The sequence below is a fragment of the Bombyx mandarina genome, chromosome A1 (genome assembly GCF_030267445.1).
Source record: "Bombyx mandarina strain Sakado chromosome A1, ASM3026744v2".
Taxonomy (NCBI): Eukaryota; Metazoa; Arthropoda; class Insecta; order Lepidoptera; family Bombycidae; genus Bombyx; species Bombyx mandarina.
Window position 1 is genome coordinate 21,235,367 of NC_143234.1, and position 18,939 is coordinate 21,254,305.

The 18,939-nt window shown below is 38.3% G+C and overlaps 1 protein-coding gene across 3 annotated transcripts in view; it reads right to left on the bottom strand.

Moving 5' to 3' along the window:
- Positions 1–18,939, bottom strand: part of Cyp40 (Cyclophilin 40) — a 49,754-nt gene that overhangs the window by 19,425 nt on the left and 11,390 nt on the right. For all 3 annotated transcript variants that reach the window (XR_016325659.1, XR_016325658.1, XM_089739515.1), the window contains exons 3-4: positions 3,795–3,901; positions 280–471 (exon numbers count right to left, since the gene is read on the bottom strand). Coding sequence is in view for 1 of the 3 variants with exons in the window: in XM_089739515.1 (XP_089595641.1) it covers positions 280–471; positions 3,795–3,901 (299 nt within the window). In the remaining 2 variants the exon portion in view is untranslated. The remainder of the gene's footprint in view (positions 1–279; positions 472–3,794; positions 3,902–18,939) is intronic.

The following is an 18,939-nucleotide window of genomic DNA, read 5'->3' on the forward strand; positions in this document are numbered from 1 at the left end:
TGTGTAAAACAATCTTAAACCAAACAAAAGGAATCCGTCCGACGGGGGACACATCAAAGGAAAAACAAAATTGTTATATTTATTTATTTCCAAGCATTTTCATATTTATTTACCTTTTAAACCTTCCCTGGACTTCCACAAATAATTCAAGACCAAAATTAGACAAATCGGTCCAGCCGTTCTCGAGTTTTAGCGAGACTAACGAACAGCAATTCATTTTTATATATAGAGATAGAAGATTACATATTTAAAAATAGAAAAGGACGTTTACCAACATACCGCCCCGGGCCTCCCGTCGTCCCCTTCGCCGTATCTCTGCATCTCGTCGACCAGTTCGAATCCGGCGACCACCTCCCCGAATATAACGTTAGTGCCGTTTATGTGGGGACACGGTATCGTCGTTATACAGAACTGCGAACTGTTTGTGTCCGGTCGACCTTCGTTCGCCATCGCCAGTACCCCAGACTTTGCCTGATGACAAAATAAATTTTTGTTTGACTGTCGCTCGACTGGTGCTGCTGTGCGTGTGACTAGAACGCTAGTGCAAAGCAGAGGGAGAAGGAATAAAAGGATAAGGAATGAGTATATCAGAGGAAGTGTGAAAGTAGGCCCTGTGATTGACAAATTAAAGAGCGCACGGTTAGTGTGGTATGGACATGTGATGCGTAGAGAGCCAATGCATTTAACTAGGAGATATATGGAAATGCTAGTGCAAAGCAGAGGGAGAAGGAATAAAAGGATAAGGAATGAGTATATCAGAGGAAGTGTGAAAGTGGCGCCGTGACAAATTAAAGAGCGGACGGTTAGCGTGGTATGGACATGTGATGCGTAGAGAGAAGATGCATTTGCTAGGAGATGTATGGAAATGCTTGTGCAAGGCAGAGGGAGAAGGAACAAAAGGATAAGGAATTATCAAAATCGATTCACCCAATCTAAAGTTATGAGGTAACAAACAAAAAAAACATACAGTCGAATTGAAAACGTCCTCCTTTTTTGAAGTCGGTTAAAAATATAATCTAGCTTGTTATTTCTAATCAAATAAAACTAAAAGTGTGAAATGAAATATACTATTCGATTGAAACAATAAAAAAAAAACGTATGCATTAAAAATTGAAAAACAAGATTTATGATGTCTACATGAGATAGTATAATGTAATTTACAAATTGAATGTTGTTTAATGTAATGTAGGCGGGGACGAGTAAAAATATAAAATATATATTTATGTGTAATTTAAACGTCCACAATCAATAATTAATAATTTATTTTGCCACATTTATTTTACTGGTGGTAATAGTCCGCACGGTAAGGTACCACCGCCATGCCTATTTCTGCCGTGAAGCAGTAATGCGTTTCGGTTTGAAGGGCGGGGCAGCCGTTGTAACTATTCTGAGACCTTAGAACTTATATCTCAAGGTGGGTGGCGCATTTACGCTGTAGATGTCTATGGGCTCCAGTTACCACTTAATAGCCCACCTGGGGCTGTGAGCTCGTCCATCCATCTAAGCAATAAAAAAATATATTTATATTTTAATTTTAATATATCGATTTGATTATTTTTTTACCGAGACCTATCAATGATTCGTTGTTACATATAAAATTATAACATAATATAACTTTCTCAAAGACTTAGTGTTGCCAGGGAAAAAAAATCCCCATAATCGGAATGCTGTTTGTTAACGCGATACGAATTATTTTCGGATATATGCGATGATAGATTCTTTTATTATAATACTAATCAATAAATGATTACCGACGAACCATATGATCAGCGGGAGGCCTCGATTACTGTTCGTTAGTGAAGCCGCAGGAAATGATTATCATATTATAGTGACGAATCGTTTTTTCTTCTTTCTCAACGTCATTAAAGATTTGAATGAAGAATGATTGAGAATTTATGGGCTCCGGTAACCACTGAACGCCAGGTGGGCTGTGAGCTTGTCCTCTCATCTATGCAATAAAACAAAAGCTAATCTGCTTAAAATTGCCATAAAAATATAGAATTAAATTTAAAAAATAATAATATAAAATAAAAATATTTAAATGTCACCTATGCAAACGCGAAAATTGAATATTATATATTATATTTTTTTCGGATTCACCAATGATATAAACGAAAATTTATTGATTATTAACTTCAATAATAAAATCTTTATATTCATTATTTACGGCACAGTTATCAAACTCCACAAATCTCAGGAAATAATCGATAGATGACGGCTTTAATTTTAACTGTTGATTACCTTGAATACATTATGTAGTTTGATTCAAACTATAAATTGATTCAGCGCGAAACTGGTTTGGTTCTATAGAAAATATATGTAATGAGATTATATTTCAAATTTATTTTATTATCGACACAAAATAGTTTAAAACTTATGAACGTTCGTATATTGTATATATTTTTCTGTGTAGACAGACGGATAAGCTAACTAACGATCCGAGTGACTTCTAAACTAGAACCGAATCCAAAGGGATTGACCGCGACCCACTTGGAACATGAGGTTAAAAGTTTGAAATGTCCACAAAATCTCAGCCTTCAAATTAGAAACGCGTGGTGACTTCAGAGTTACCTGATCGCTGGTAGCCTGGGGGGCTATTTCTGAAATAGCGTCTCAAGGATAGCAAGCAGCACAGGCAGAAAAAAAATATTAACGGACGGACGATAGAGGATTACAACAATATCTACCGCCGAACAAAAGAAATCATTCAAAACAAAACAAAAGGAACCTAAATCGCGTCCATGATGGTTTCAAGACAGATTGTGCAACGACCCGAGATTATTTGTTTGTTCAGGTTCACGGGCTCACGGCTCATCTGGCGCGGAGCCCAATAAAAACATTCGGCCGAAGCCTCAATTGTATTGTATAACGGCAGAAGGCGTCAGAAACAGGCGAAATGTTGGTATCCGACCGTGCGAGCCCTTAACATGCCCTACTATATAGTAAAAACAATAATACTAGAATAAATTTCGATGCCTTGTGTTGGGAAATATAATTTTGTTGCCTTATGTAGCAAAATAGAAAATCAAAGTTTACTAAACTAACTAAATATAAATACTCAAGTGTGAACTATATTTTATGTGAACTGTTGAACAATGGAACCCTGTTTAGTAGCCACGAAAACTGTAAAGTATTGTAGACGTCGCCGCGTCGGAAATAATGTAATGACAATTAAAAAAAACACGGAATTAAACCATAAAACTAATACTTAACCCTTCGACTGCCATGGCTTGGACCGCTGGGTCCAGGCCATGGCCTGAATTGCCCAAAACTTTGCATTCCTTTGGTTTCAATGTATGTTTTAGTATTTTAGGTCTTTCAGAAATAGATTCATTCTCAGTATCCTTTCCCAGAGTCTACTAGATATTCCAGCGCCTTAGTACTTTGGAGCCTCTAAGTCTTCGGAGGGACTTCGGTTCCCTCTGTATTTTGTACCGTATGTTCCATGTGGAGTGCTCTGAAGAATTGTTTGAGATAATACCACCATCTCGTTTTTACCATCGCACCGCCCGCCACCGGAGCAGTGTTCATTCATACTACCTGGAGCCACTGCTTTCATCCACAGTGCGTTTTCAGAGATCTCTTTTGCCACGTACCATCCGGCTTTGGAATGAGCTGCCCCCTCCACGGTGTTTCCCGAGCGCTATGTGGCTTGTGGAGAGTACTTAACGATAGGCAGCGGCTTGGACCTGCCCCTGGCATTGCTGAAGTCCATGGGCGACGTTAACCACTCACCATCCTCACACTGACAGGTATGCTCGTCTGCCTACAAGGGCTATAAAAAAAAAGATTACCGTGAGAGTAAAATTCTCGTCTTCGAATTTCGGGCCGTATATGCTCTCACCGCCGCTGCCGTCGCCGTTGACTATGTCTCCGCCCTGCACCATGAACTGATTAACCGCTGAAAAGAACAATAAAATCATCAGTTAAATGAATCGTGCTACGTGGCGCACAGAAGTAATTATGTCGATTTCTGTTACTGTGCACCTGGGTTACCTTTTTTTTGGGCCGGGTCCCGAACCTCCTACGAGGTCCCCGCGCCTGGGGGGCGCGCGAGGTATGTGGGACTTGATGATCTGCAAGGTGTTGGGAGCAGACCGCGGGCTCAAGAAATTTTAGGGCCCTACCGCACTAAACGACTCCCCTGCACTCTTACACCCGACGTCCGATCTCCACCCGGGGTCAGAACCCGGTCAGAGTAGGGGGGTTCTCGCGGTCAACACTACAATCAGCGCCTGGATTCCCTAACTTTAGCTTATTTTGTTTTGAATGTACGTTTTAAGCTTTTAGATCTCTTGCAAATAGTTTCATTCTCAATATCTTCGGATTCGTCTTTCCTAAAGTCTACTAGATGTTTCGGCGCCTTAGTAAGAAAATCAAAGACAGAAATCGAATTAATTACTTCAGTGCGCCGTGTAAGGCATCATTGTACTACATGGCAGTCAACGTGTTAATGAAACAAAAGTATGACTGTAAGAGCGCGGAGCGTTTTGCGGTTGAGAACAACCGACCCAACACTGAGTCACGAGAATTGTTCAACCACTGATAAATCAGACTTCCCATAGCTTCACAAGGAACTACGGACGGGGTGATCAGTCGAAATTGTCTTTGATACTCCTAACAAGTTCCTTAAAGCCTTTGATCCCTTCAAGTAATCTTTCTTCGTTTTGGGTAGCCTTCTAAATTTTAGACGCGGCAACTGATTATTTCTAGTAAAGGGTAAGCGTCGATTTTTTTAACTCTGTGTGCCTCTAGACATCGCCTATAGAATATTGCGTTGTATATGCAAATTTGAAACGACAATACAAGCTCTTTGCATATTTCTGGCAGAGGTCCCGATACCGAGACAGTACTAGGAATTCGATCAATAAAAACATAATTCGGAGATTTAAAAGTATTACGTAACGTAACGCAAATTTAAACTTTTTTTGTTGTTGCTTAGATGGGTGGACGAGCTCACAGCCTACCTGGTACTAAGTGGTTACTGGAGCCCATAGACATCTACAACGTAAATGCGCCACCCACCCTGAGATATAAGTTTTAAGGTCTCAAGTATAGTTACAACGCCTGCCTCACCCTTCAAACCGAAACGCATTACTGCTTCACAGCATAAATAGGCAAGGCGGTGGTACCTACCCGCGCGGACTCCCAAGAGGTCCTATCACCAGTGAAAAAGGTTATCAATTTATACATTAAAAACATCACAATTAAATTCCCTAAATTTGTATACATACGTGTCTGTCTCATATCTATTGGAACGTAGTGAAGTCGTTGTGGCCTAACGGATAAGACGTCCGGTGCATTCGTGTTGAGCAATGCACCGGTGTTCGAATCTCAGGCGGGTACCAATTTTTCTAATGAAATACGTACTCAACAAATGTTCACGATTGACTTCCACGGTGAAGGAATAACATCGTGTAATAAAAATTAAAAAACCCGCAAACATTATAATTTGCGTAATTACTGGTGGTAGGACCTCTTGTGAGTCCGCGCGGGTGGGTACCACCACTCTGCCTATTTCTGCCATGAAGCAGTAATGCGTTTCGGTTTGAAGGGCGGGGTAGCCGTTATAACTATTCTTGAGACCTTGGAACTTATATCTCAAGATGGGTGACGCATTTACGTTGTAGATGTCTATGGGCTCCAGTAACCACTTAACACCAGGTGGGCTGTGAGCTCGTCCACCCATCTAAGCAATAAAAAAAAAAAAAAGATATAAGTTCTAAGGTCTCAGTATAGTTACAACGGCTGCCCCACCCTTCAAGCCGAAACGCATTACTGCTTCACGGCGGAAATAGGCGGGGCGGTGGTACCTACCCGTGCGGACTCCCAAGAGGTCCTATCACCAGTGAAAAAGGTTATCAATTTATACATTAAAAACATCACAATTAATTTCCCTAAATTTGTATACATACGTGTCTGTCTCATATCTATTGGAACGTAGTCTAATTCGACTAATTCGACGGACACACTCGATATAGCGAAGGCCGTTGACCTTTGCAGACATACCAAGGTCATGCCTAACACAATATCTTCATACTTGTCTATTCGTTGTTAGCGAAACGGAAAATTTACCTTAAATGAGTTTTAAAGGATATTTTATTCAAAGAATATATATATTATAAGATAGGATTAGCAAATAATTTAGAACTTTTTTTTTTAAATTTCTATTCAAAGAATATATTTTAAAATAGGATAAAGAAATAAATAGAACTTCTTTTTTTTTAAATTTCAATAATGAAATCTAATTTAGAAATTGTCGTCTAACTAAATACTCGTAGTTAGTGATAAGATGGTGTTTAATATATTGTAATTTTCATTACATACAATAAATATTGCAGTCAACTAACACAATTCTTCAAACGAGGCTTGTGGAGAGTATTGAACGGTAGGCAGCGGCTTGGTTCTGCCCCTGGTATTGCTGACGTCCATGAGCGACGGTAACCACTCACCATCAGGTAGGCCGTATGCTCGTCTGCCTAGATGACAATAAAAAAAAAAAAAAAACTCTCATATTTAGGCCGCGGTCACAACGATATGTTCACAGTAAATAGACTGATTAACAAGTATTTAGTTAGTGCGAGTTTTATAACTCTCTCAGAAGTTAACTCAAATTTGTATGCAGTTGGAACAGCGCCCCTAGCGGCAAACGGAATTGTTCGAGATGATACCGGCATCTCGTTTTTACCATCGCACCGCCCGCCACCGGAGTAGAGTTCATCCATACTACCTGGAGCCACTGCGGTCATCCAACGAGGCTTGTGGAGAGTATTAAGCGGTAGGCAGCGGCTTGGCTCTGCCCTTGGCATTGCTGAAGTCCATGGGCGACGGTAATCACTCACCATCAGGTGGGCCGTATGCTCGTCTGCCTACAAAGGCAATAAAAAAAAAAAAAAAAAAAACAAGGGAAACTGTTCCGACTCCACACAAATTTGAGTTAACTTTTACGCGATCGAGAAGTTATAAAACGCGCACCGAGCACAATCACTATAAAACAATTTACTAATTACGGTTACGCTGGAATAGCCTCTCTAGGCTACCAGCTTAGGTGAAAAAAAAAAAAAACATTCCAATAACAATCTATGACGTCAGGGAACAACTCAACACAGGACGGGTCAGGACAGGACAGGACAGGACGGAAGATACCGTCTAGACATTCCTTTAAAAAAAACCCGTAAAACGCAAATAGTTTGTTTAATTTAAATAAACAATTTCATAAAAAAAAGTAATTTATTACGAATTTTTGTTTACATGTTTGTTTAATATTCAGATGTTAGTTATCTTTAATTTGTATCTCCAGTTTGACCGGTCCGTGAATGTGGAAAAACAAATAAACTGACGTTGCTATGTGAAATAAAAATAATACTACTAATAAGAGGTCCCGCAGTAGTCGAAATTCGACTATAATTAATTGGAATTGTAAGTTTGCACACTATTATGATTGTATTTTATACTTCTATAATCACAAATTTCGCCGAGACTACACTATAAAAAATATTAACAAAGACAAACCATATTAAATCTATTCTCAATTTGACAACAGACGTCAAGAACAAAAGTTTGACAATAAATAGTATGCATGCGTGTGTGCGTCAAAATCATAGTATGTAGTGTGTGTAATGTTTTCTTTACTAATTTAATGTATCTTTTATGCATTATTTTAAAAACATATTAGCAATGTGCACTTCTTCTCTATGTTCTCTAGAAGTGTAAAAAATTTCATACTCCTTCGTCCGCGCAATTTTCGTAAAAAGGGATACAAAGTTTTTGCTTCACGTATTAATATATAGATATTCATGCTAAGTGCAAACATACCTAGCGCGACGCTTTAATCTATACTAATATTATAAAGAGGAAAGATTTGTATTGAATAGGCTCCGAAACTACTGAGCCGATTTGAAAAATTCTTACACTGTTTGGAAGCTACACTATCCACGAGTGACATAGGCTATGTTCTTTTAAATAATAATAATAGGGATCCTTCCTAAAACTCCAATAACGTTACGAAAATTAGAAAAATAATACTAAAAAAATAGATAAAAACAAATATTATTTAAATGAAAATAAAAGTTCATTAAAATAATAATAATTATTGAAACTACCTTTATAATTTTCTATTATTACAAACCTGACTCAAATATAAGGGTTAATGTGTGTGTATTACAATTTTTTATTTTTGTTACAGACCCGAGCGAAGCCGGGGCGTGCCGCTAGTAATAATAATAAGTTTATTTCCACAAACTGAGGGCTTTATCGCGATTCAGGATCAAGTGATTAATATAAAAACTTACAGAAAATTCATAATCAAAGACCCTAATTTACAAAATGATAAATGCAGAAAATGTAATCATCATCAACACACTTGAACGTATGATAAATTCACGAAGACAGCAAGGATGGTGGTACATCACAATACGCCAGCAATTTCGCAGATTTATAAATTTGTCAGGGTTGATATTGACTAAAAAACTTATTTTTTCCTTCTAGATCGTAGAATTCGTTCATAAGCACGTAACAGATGAGGGTTTCTTATAAAAAAAAAAGGCACCTGTGTATGCGATATTTCAAACCCAGCATTTTCGTATCGATCGATGTGAAAATTCAAGTCTCATCTTTTAGGGCCCGGCATCGTGGAGGGAAATTATTTCCAGATACCGACAGAGTTACTTGGCAAACGTGATTATGGTATGGAAAATAGGGAGGGTTATACTTAGTGCGAGTTTTTGCCCAGTGTGTTTCTCGTCGGATCTTATGTGGGTCGCGTTTCCGATCCGGTGGTAGATTCTGCGAAGCTCGGCTCTTGCTAGGGTTCGTGTTAGCAACGTCGTCAGGTTTGAGCCCCGCGAGCTCACCTACTAGTTAAGGTTACGCTGATATAGCCTCTCAAGGCTCTCATCTTGGGTAGGCAAAAAAAAATCGATTTTTTTTTACTTTTACGCGATCGATAATTTAAAAAACTCGCTCTAAGCACAAGGATTCAAATAGCGACCGATAAAATGACCGGACTATTTCAAATAAATCTCCGGAGCATTCGCCGTGGATGACGCGATACAAAACCCAAAAGTCCATTCGTAGAATGGTCTCAAAAATTTAATAAAGTAAATATTCTGATATACATTTATAATGAATTATAACGCTCCGATTAGATCTGGTTCGATTAATCGTTCGTGTAAAATTACGACGTTAATTTATCGATATCTCCATTTCGATTTTAAGCTATTATTTCGTTTCATTATTGTTTTTATTTTTATAAACTAAACGATTTGATGAATTAGCATCTCAGGTGTGCACCGACATCTATTTATAAACGCATGTTGGTTTCTTCGTGAGCGTTGAGTTCGTGCTCATTATTCATGTGACAAGTTTAAGTTTTGCACACCCACGTTAACTGGTCCCGTGCTAAGTTCGTAAAGAACTTGTGTTACAGGTACAAGATAACGGAAATAAATGTAAGATAAATTTAATATACATCCATAACATGGAAAAGACATTTTATATTTATCATACAAATATCTTCCCTTGGCGGGATTCGAACCCGGGACCCCCTTGTGTAGTGACCATGTCACTTACCACTACACCAGACGGCCGTTGGTCTTAAGGCCAATTGGTCTTAAAGTCTTAAGTGCCTACAGGGGTTCATAAGTTGGTATTAAGGTAAATTGGTCTTAAGTGCCTACGGGGGTTCATAGATATCACAAACGTAATTACCGCCACATACCAGATGACAGTGACATTGATGACAGCAGAGTGTCATCAATGTCACTGTGACTCGTGAGAGGAGGCGGGCCACAGAGCAGTAAAAGCAGGACAAGCAGAGTTCACACAAGAGCGCACGCTGCTGCTAGCATGGAAGACACACTGCACTAATGGTGCATAAAACTTGTACTTATACTATGGTTACATTCTCAAAACACAGATCCGTCCGTGGAAAAAGTCCAAAAGTAATACCTGAATTTTAGATTCCTTTCAGAGTCCTAGACGATGGAAGAGCGCAATCACTCGACCTCCACCATAGAGCAGAGTTATAGGAAAAACAAAAAGGTACCAATATACCGGCAGTTTTCAGACTATACCGTGATTTGACTCCGTGGGACTTTTACCAAATTTTCTCATGCGCGTTCACGAATAACTTCGACTATATAAATGTATCTACAGCATCGTATTATAAGCTAAAACTACAAAATGTAACCGCGGGCGCTCAAAGTATTTAGTGAATATAAAATTTCGCGTGTATAGGTACCTACGCCACAAAATATTTGAATTTGTTCGATTTTAAACGAAAATTGACATTTATAGGTGTACATCAACGAATCAAACGTTCGTTTACCAGACCTGAAAACTTTATTACATTACATTTTGATGATTTAAATAACAATTTCTAAGCAAATCGGTTAAAAATTAATTTTGACTCTCGGTTTATTTAACACTAGCGGATCGCTCCGGCTCCGCTCGGGTTTTTAACAAAAATTTCAACGTTATTTGACGTTGTTTTATGTTTTTTAAATAAAATCATTGCGGCTTACCTATAATAGTGAGACATATGCTGTCGCTACACTTTTTATAAATAATAATGTGTTCTACAAAGTCGTAGTACATTATTTTATTCTATCATCAATAGTTTTCGCAGGGCACGCGATGTAAAGAATATTTTAGGTATTTTTTTTACACCTTGAGTAACATTATTGGAGTTTTATAAAGAGTCCCTAATTTTTTTCAAAAAATATTATATAGCCTATCTCACTCGGGAATAGTGTAGCTTCCAAACAGTGAAAGAATTTTTCAAATCGGTTCAGTAGTTTCGGAGCCTATTCAATACAAACAAACAAATCTTTCCACTTTATAATATTAGTATAGAAGTATAGATTTACGATAAATTTAAAACATAAATACCTTATTAGCAATCTTTCTCTATCGATCTTAAAATAACGGATCCGTATTTGGCACACAATTATGATAATTGGAGTAATTTTGAAAATTTCTATGAAGCCATTTCGGAATTAACTTTTGTGATTCGAGCTGGCTTATCAATTACTCTGAATGTTTTAGAAACTCATAATAGCTATGGAATATAATAATAATACAGCAAAGAGGTTGCCTTTAAAAAGTTTAAGCGTCGTGCGACTATCACAAAAAGTATCGCTCATCAGTTATAACCATTTTAGGTTTGTCATTCGACTTTCATGACTAAGTACTGTATCACGAATGTTTAGACGAAGAAACATTTTTATAATCGATATTTCTTTTATACAATAGCAAATACCAAAAATCGATGACACTACAGTCTTTTTTTTAGGATTTAGGAATTACTGGTGTACCGAAGGCCTTTCCAGTTTCACCAGGACCGGTGGGCGAGCAAAGGTTCAGCCAGGAGGGGTGTGATTTGCTAACAGCTGCCCGAGGAGATCTAACAACTCAAAGGCAGCTGCTTCGCGAATGAATTTAATACTGGATCGGAATTGCGACCCGTTGAGAAGACCCGGTGAGAAACTCAGCGGGCTGACGTATGGATAAGTTTCACGTGGGAGTGTTTGCCGAGTTCGACGAGTACGGTTAGCGGGGTCCCTAAGCCTGCTCCTAGTGTTAGAGCTTTTGAACTAATCAGGGTATTAGACTTCACTTATAAAATGGACTTATAAGTTCACGAATATCGCCATCTTCGTGGCCTAACGGATAAGGCGCCCGGTACACTCGTATCGAGCGATGCGACTGGGCCGGTGTTCGAATCCCGCGGGCAGGCACCAGTTTTTCTAATGAAATACGTACTTAAAAAATATTCTCCAATGACTTCCACGGTGAAGGAATAATATCGTGTATAAAAATCAAACCAAAATAAAATATAATTTGCGTAATTACTGGTGGTAGGACGTCTTGTGAGCCTGCAAGACGCGGGTAGGTACACATCACCCTGCCTATTTCGGCCGTAAAACACTAATGCGTTTCGGTTTGAAGGTTGGGGCAGCCGTTGTACTGTCCTGTAAAACCTTAAGACTTAGAACTGGCCTTATTGACGCGATTGAGGTCTACGGGCTCCGGTGACCACTTAACATTAGTTGAAGCTCGTACATCCATCTTAGCAATAACATAACGATTAAAAAGATTATTTCCTTTTAGTTAGATTAGCTGGGTTTTTTTTCTAGTTTTCAAACTATCGTTCTGTTTGCAAATAATCTAGATTCATATTACGTATCACTGTTCGATTCCATCGTTGTATGTTAGCATAAGACCTTGTACCGACCACGGCGTGATCATAAATGAATAAAAGGCTGAATGGAGCGTAGACGACTTCCACAATACTTTATTATGAATGCTAAATTGATCAGCAAGTGGCGCTTGTGTTTTTTTTTTCATTACCAAAATTTTCGAAGACTTCCGTTTTAAAAAAAAAGTTGACTTTTTTGACAAATTCGATTTCTCGCTGATTTTATTGCTTGTCCAATTTGTATTGACAACATAATTATTCACTTATTTTTATAAATTATATAATGCTTTTATAAATCACTAGCTGTACCCGTCCGCTTCGCTGAGCATTTAAAATTCATATTATTATTTCTCACCCCCACAAAGATTCTCATCATTAACGCCCCCGCAACTGGTATAGGGAATCTAACACTCATACAAATATTAGCCTATCCATTAAGTATATGTATTTTCTACACAGATACCAAGTTTCAAGTCAATCGGATGCATGGTTCAGTAGTTATAACGGAGCATCCGTAAAAACCACTGTAGATTTATATATTAGTATAGATATTCGCTTAAGGTAATTTAGGCTTGTATCAAACTATCAATTCTTACTGTTTATCGTTTGAGGAGGGAGGCCAGCCATGATTTTATTTTTATATTTGCCTGCAAATGTATCTTTTTGAAAATGATTTTTTTTTTCTATCGCATCATTAAACCTGAACACCACCACAGTTTTTCATTTTAGAAAACGTTTCTATTTCAGCCTTCGCATCTACAAACATAAATTAGACTAATGTCTAACCAACTAAAAATTACAAATTTTGATTATATTATACGAATAACAAAGTCTGTTCGCCTTGAAAGCTCGAATTTATTTTATTAATGAAATATTTTAATAATATCTCCGTATAAAATTTTAATGGGGACCAGGATAGAAAAGTCTTTATGAAATCCGTATGTCATTACATTTAAAACATACGATTTTAATTTAGAAATTTTATTCATTCAATTAAAGTATCTATATATTAATACGTGAAGCAAAAACTTTGTATCCCTTTTTACGAAATTTGCACGGACGGAGGAGTATGAAATTTTCCACACTTATAGAGAATATAGAGAAGAAGTGCACACATTGCTAATATTTTTTTTAAATAATGCACATAAGATACATTAAATCCATAAAGAAAACATTACACACACTACATACCATGTATTTGACGCACACACGCATGCATACCATTTATTGTCAAACTTTTGTTCTTCACGTCTGTTGTCAAATTGAGATTAAACATTGTTTGTCTTTGTTAATATTTTTTATAGTGTGTAGTTTTGGCGAAATTTGAGTTAACTTTTACCCTATCGAGAACGTAAAAAACTTGCACTAAGCACACTGATTTGTTCCTTTTTAATGAAATCATAAAGAAAACCAAACAAATTTCCATTTTGACATGCACATCAACGTCACATTTAGAATTAGGTGCAAATTAGGTGTTTTTATTATGTTTGTATTTAATTTACAAAATTCATAAATTATACATTTATATTGAGCTATGTTGTATATGTTGTTTATCTGAAAATTCACGCTTACTCAATCGGACAATCAACAACCAGTTTATTATTCCATTCTTATTTCTAGCAATAATGTTATTTATAAAATTGTCATGTCGCGGTGTTTGTTGCCAAACTCCTCCGAAACGGCTCAACCGATTCTCATGAAGTTTTGTGTGCATGTCTGACAATCGGTCAACATAAATTATTCATACCCCTAAATGTAAAGGGTGGTCCACCCAAAAAAAAACTTTTCCTACAAATAATGTATATTTCAATACAACGTTTGCCAGGTCAGTTAGTGATATTATAAATTCGATAGGTACATTGACCCAGTGATTAGTGACTCGTACTACTGTGCCTCGGGGTTTAGGTTCGACTCTTGCTCACTTTAATTATCTACAGTATCAGTATCCTAGCCAAATATAATCAAATTAAAATAGATTTTTTTAATCATATTTACGCGGAGCAACGGCGCATTGTATCGAAGTAATTTACTATGATTTTAATGTGTCTATTTCATTAAATAACTTTAAAAAATGTCAACATTTTTAATAAAAATTATCATTATTTAATAATATATTAGATATGCATGCTTAGCATTTTATAATTATGTCGATAAAATTATGTTTATAGACATTTCATTTAAATTTGCTAACACTAGCCTTAACAAGAGCAGGGTTTCATAGAATCTACCAGGGGATCGGAATCGCGACCCACTGAGAAGATCCGGCGAGAAACTCATTAGGTGAATGTGTGTTTTAATGACCGACCGATGCGATGATTTAATGCGCTCTTTGATTCAGAACCAGCAGCCCGGCCTTGGGGATGCGAAATGAAGGTTCAGCTCAGAATATCCTTTTTTTCCCTACTTATGCTAATAGCCTAGAGAGGCTATTTCAGCTTCGCCCTAACATGTAGGTGAGCTTACGGGGCTCAAACCGGAGTGGTATTAACACTGGCCCTAGCAAGAGCCGTGCTTCGCAGAATCTACCACCGGATCGGAAACGTGACCCACTGGGAAGATCCAGCGAGAAACTCAGTGGGCTGTGTCTGTGGGTTTATTCGCTCGTCGAGTCCTTCGTCGCAAGCGACGGGTTCAACGAGGACAGTGACCGGTGCTTATGGTGAATATACAAGAGCTGTCAAAAAAGGATAAGCACAAACCTTTGCCCAATGAGTTACCAGCAAACGATCTTCTGTTATCTTAGAAGAGCAATAAAAAATAAAAAAAACACACATAATCTAATGTCCGAGACAATATACATTTGTTATACTCGCCACCAGATAATAGACTCAACTTCGTCTTACTTCACTGGTGATAGGACCTTGTGAGTCCGTATACTCGGCACCAGATAATAGACTCAACTTCGTCTTACTTCACTGATGATAGGACCTTGTGAGTCCGTATACTCGCCACCAGATAATAGACTCAACTTCGTCTTACTTCACTGGTGATAGGACCTTGTGAGTCCGTATACTCGGCACCAGATAATAGACTCAACTTCGTCTTACTTCACTGGTGATAGGACCTTGTGAGTCCGTATACTCGGCACCAGATAATAGACTCAACTTCGTCTTACTTCACTGGTGATAGGACCTTGTGAGTCCGTATACTCGCCACCAGATAATAGACTCAACTTCGTCTTACTTCACTGGTGATAGGACCTTGTGAGTCCGTATACTCGGCACCAGATAATAGACTCAACTTCGTCTTACTTCACTGATGATAGGACCTTGTGAGTCCGTATACTCGCCACCAGATAATAGACTCAACTTCGTCTTACTTCACTGGTGATAGGACCTTGTGAGTCCGTATACTCGGCACCAGATAATAGACTCAACTTCGTCTTACTTCACTGGTGATAGGACCTTGTGAGTCCGTATACTCGGCACCAGATAATAGACTCAACTTCGTCTTACTTCACTGGTGATAGGACCTTGTGAGTTCGTATACTCGGCACCAGATAATAGACTCAACTTCGTCTTACTTCACTGGTGATAGGACCTTGTGAGTCCGTATACTCGGCACCAGATAATAGACTCAACTTCGTCTTACTTCACTGGTGATAGGACCTTGTGAGTCCGTATACTCGGCACCAGATAGACTCAACTTCGTCTTACTTCACTGGTGATAGGACCTTGTGAGTCCGTATACTCGGCACCAGATAATAGACTCAACTTCGTCTTACTTCACTGGTGATAGGACCTTGTGAGTCCGTATACTCGGCACCAGATAATAGACTCAACTTCGTCTTACTTCACTGATGATAGGACCTTGTGAGTCCGTATACTCGCCACCAGATAATAGACTCAACTTCGTCTTACTTCACTGGTGATAGGACCTTGTGAGTCCGTATACTCGGCACCAGATAATAGACTCAACTTCGTCTTACTTCACTGGTGATAGGACCTTGTGAGTCCGTATACTCGGCACCAGATAATAGACTCAACTTCGTCTTACTTCACTGGTGATAGGACCTTGTGAGTCCGTATACTCGCCACCAGATAATAGACTCAACTTCGTCTTACTTCACTGGTGATAGGACCTTGTGAGTCCGTATACTCGGCACCAGATAATAGACTCAACTTCGTCTTACTTCACTGATGATAGGACCTTGTGAGTCCGTATACTCGCCACCAGATAATAGACTCAACTTCGTCTTACTTCACTGGTGATAGGACCTTGTGAGTCCGTATACTCGGCACCAGATAATAGACTCAACTTCGTCTTACTTCACTGGTGATAGGACCTTGTGAGTCCGTATACTCGGCACCAGATAATAGACTCAACTTCGTCTTACTTCACTGGTGATAGGACCTTGTGAGTCCGTATACTCGGCACCAGATAATAGACTCAACTTCGTCTTACTTTACTGGTGATAGGACCTTGTGAGTCCGTATACTCGGCACCAGATAATAGACTCAACTTCGTCTTACTTCACTGGTGATAGGACCTTGTGAGTCCGTATACTCGGCACCAGATAATAGACTCAACTTCGTCTTACTTCACTGGTGATAGGACCTTGTGAGTCCGTATACTCGGCACCAGATAATAGACTCAACTTCGTCTTACTTCACTGGTGATAGGACCTTGTGAGTTCGTATACTCGGCACCAGATAATAGATTCAACTTAGTCTTACTTCACTGGTGATAGGACCTTGTGAGTCCGTATACTCGGCACCAGATAATAGACTCAACTTCGTCTTACTTCACTGGTGATAGGACCTTGTGAGTCCGTATACTCGGCACCAGATAATAGACTCAACTTCGTCTTACTTCACTGGTGATAGGACCTTGTGAGTCCGTATACTCGGCACCAGATAATAGACTCAACTTCGTCTTACTTCACTGGTGATAGGAACTTGTGAGTCCGGGTAGGTACCAGCACCCTGCTTATTTCTGCCGTGAAGCAGTAAAGCGTTTCGGTTTGAAGGGTAGTGCAGCCGTTGTAACTATACTGAGATCTTAGAACTTGGTTCCATCTCAAGGTGGGTGGCGCATTTACGTTGTAGATGTCTATATAACCATAGACATCCACAACGTAAATGCGCCACCCACCTTGAGATATAAGTTCTAAGGTCTCAAGTATAGTTACAACAGCTGCCCCACCCTTCAAACCGAAACGCATTACTACTTCACGGCAGAAATAGGCAGGGTGGTGGTACTCACCCGCGCGGACTCACAAGAGGTCCTACCACCAGTAATTACGCAAATTATAATTTTGCGGGTTTAATTTTTATTACTCGATGTTATTCCTTCACCGTGGAAGTCAATCTCAATGTTATTTCGTATAGCAGCCAATCTTAATTTGTTTCGATTTTTCGATTTAATTTTAACTATATAAACGAACTCGCAAATCAAGTTGCAAGAATCAATAAAACATCCATTAGCCTGCAAACAAGTTATGCAAAAAAACACGTCCATAAATTCGTTTAATTGTTTTTTCATCCCAAATAATTCCATAACAATTAAAAATACAAACTCTTGTGCTGTATAATATATTTAAAATTATGCTTATTTTGCTGATGAAGATATAGTCATGAGGCAATAAAACATATGATTATAACACAACCAGATGGTCCTTTTTTTGTATTTATGACAGCATGTTTTCTACACGCAGACGAACGTCGGGTCGACCCAATAGGATATCTGGAAACCATGACCACGCCGTAATGCAAATATTGTTGAACACCTTGAGAAGTCGAATACGCAATTACTAGTGACCAGAATAAGATAATTAAAATGCGGCTACGTGATTTATCTAATCGCCGCGTTTTGTTAGATATACACATGAGATTTTTTCAAGTAGATCCACCAAAGCAAAGATCGTATCGTACAAAAGATGAAAAAAACTAAACAAAGAAACACAACAAAAACGTATAAAGTCACAAGTATTTGATTTACAAATAATATGCTTATTACTACTACTATGTACTGTATAATTTCTTATATACAGAAATAGTGTGCTAAAACTACATTACATAAGTGACAAACTTCCAATAAAATACATACTTAGTCTGGCCATAAATACTGTTACAATTAAAAATAAACAAAGTATTAAATTTGAATTTGGAATCTGTCATTTTTATATGATTGCTCATTGAGTTTTCTCATTTTGGCGCCAATACATTGTACAATATTTTGCGATACTAAAATGGAGTGGGGTGATAAAGAGAACCGAATGGCTGTGATTGCATTACACAAAGTAGGTATGGAGCCAAATGCAATTTTTAAAACTCTCCATACGCTTGGTATTAGTAAAATGTTTGTGTACCGGGCTATTAATAAGTGCAATGAGACCTCCTCTGTTTGTGACAGAAAAGATCTGGCCGTCCACGTAGTGTTCGTACGAAAAAGGTGGTCAAAGCAGTAAGGGAAAGAATTCGAAGAAATCCTTTCCGAAAGCAAAAGATTTTATCTCGGGAGATGAAGATAGCACCTAGAACCATGTCGCGTATTTTAAAAGATGACTTAGGACTTGCAGCCTGTAAGAGACGTACTGGTCATTTCTTAACTGATAATTTAAAAGAGAATAGGGTGGTGAAATCGAAACAACTACTGAAGCGGTACGCAAAGGGAGGTTATAGAAAAAAATTGTTTAGGGATGAGAATTTTTTTACAATTGAGCAACATTTTAACAAACAAAATAGCCGTATTTATGCTTAAAGCTCTAAGGAAGCTTCCCAATTAGTCGACAGAGTGCA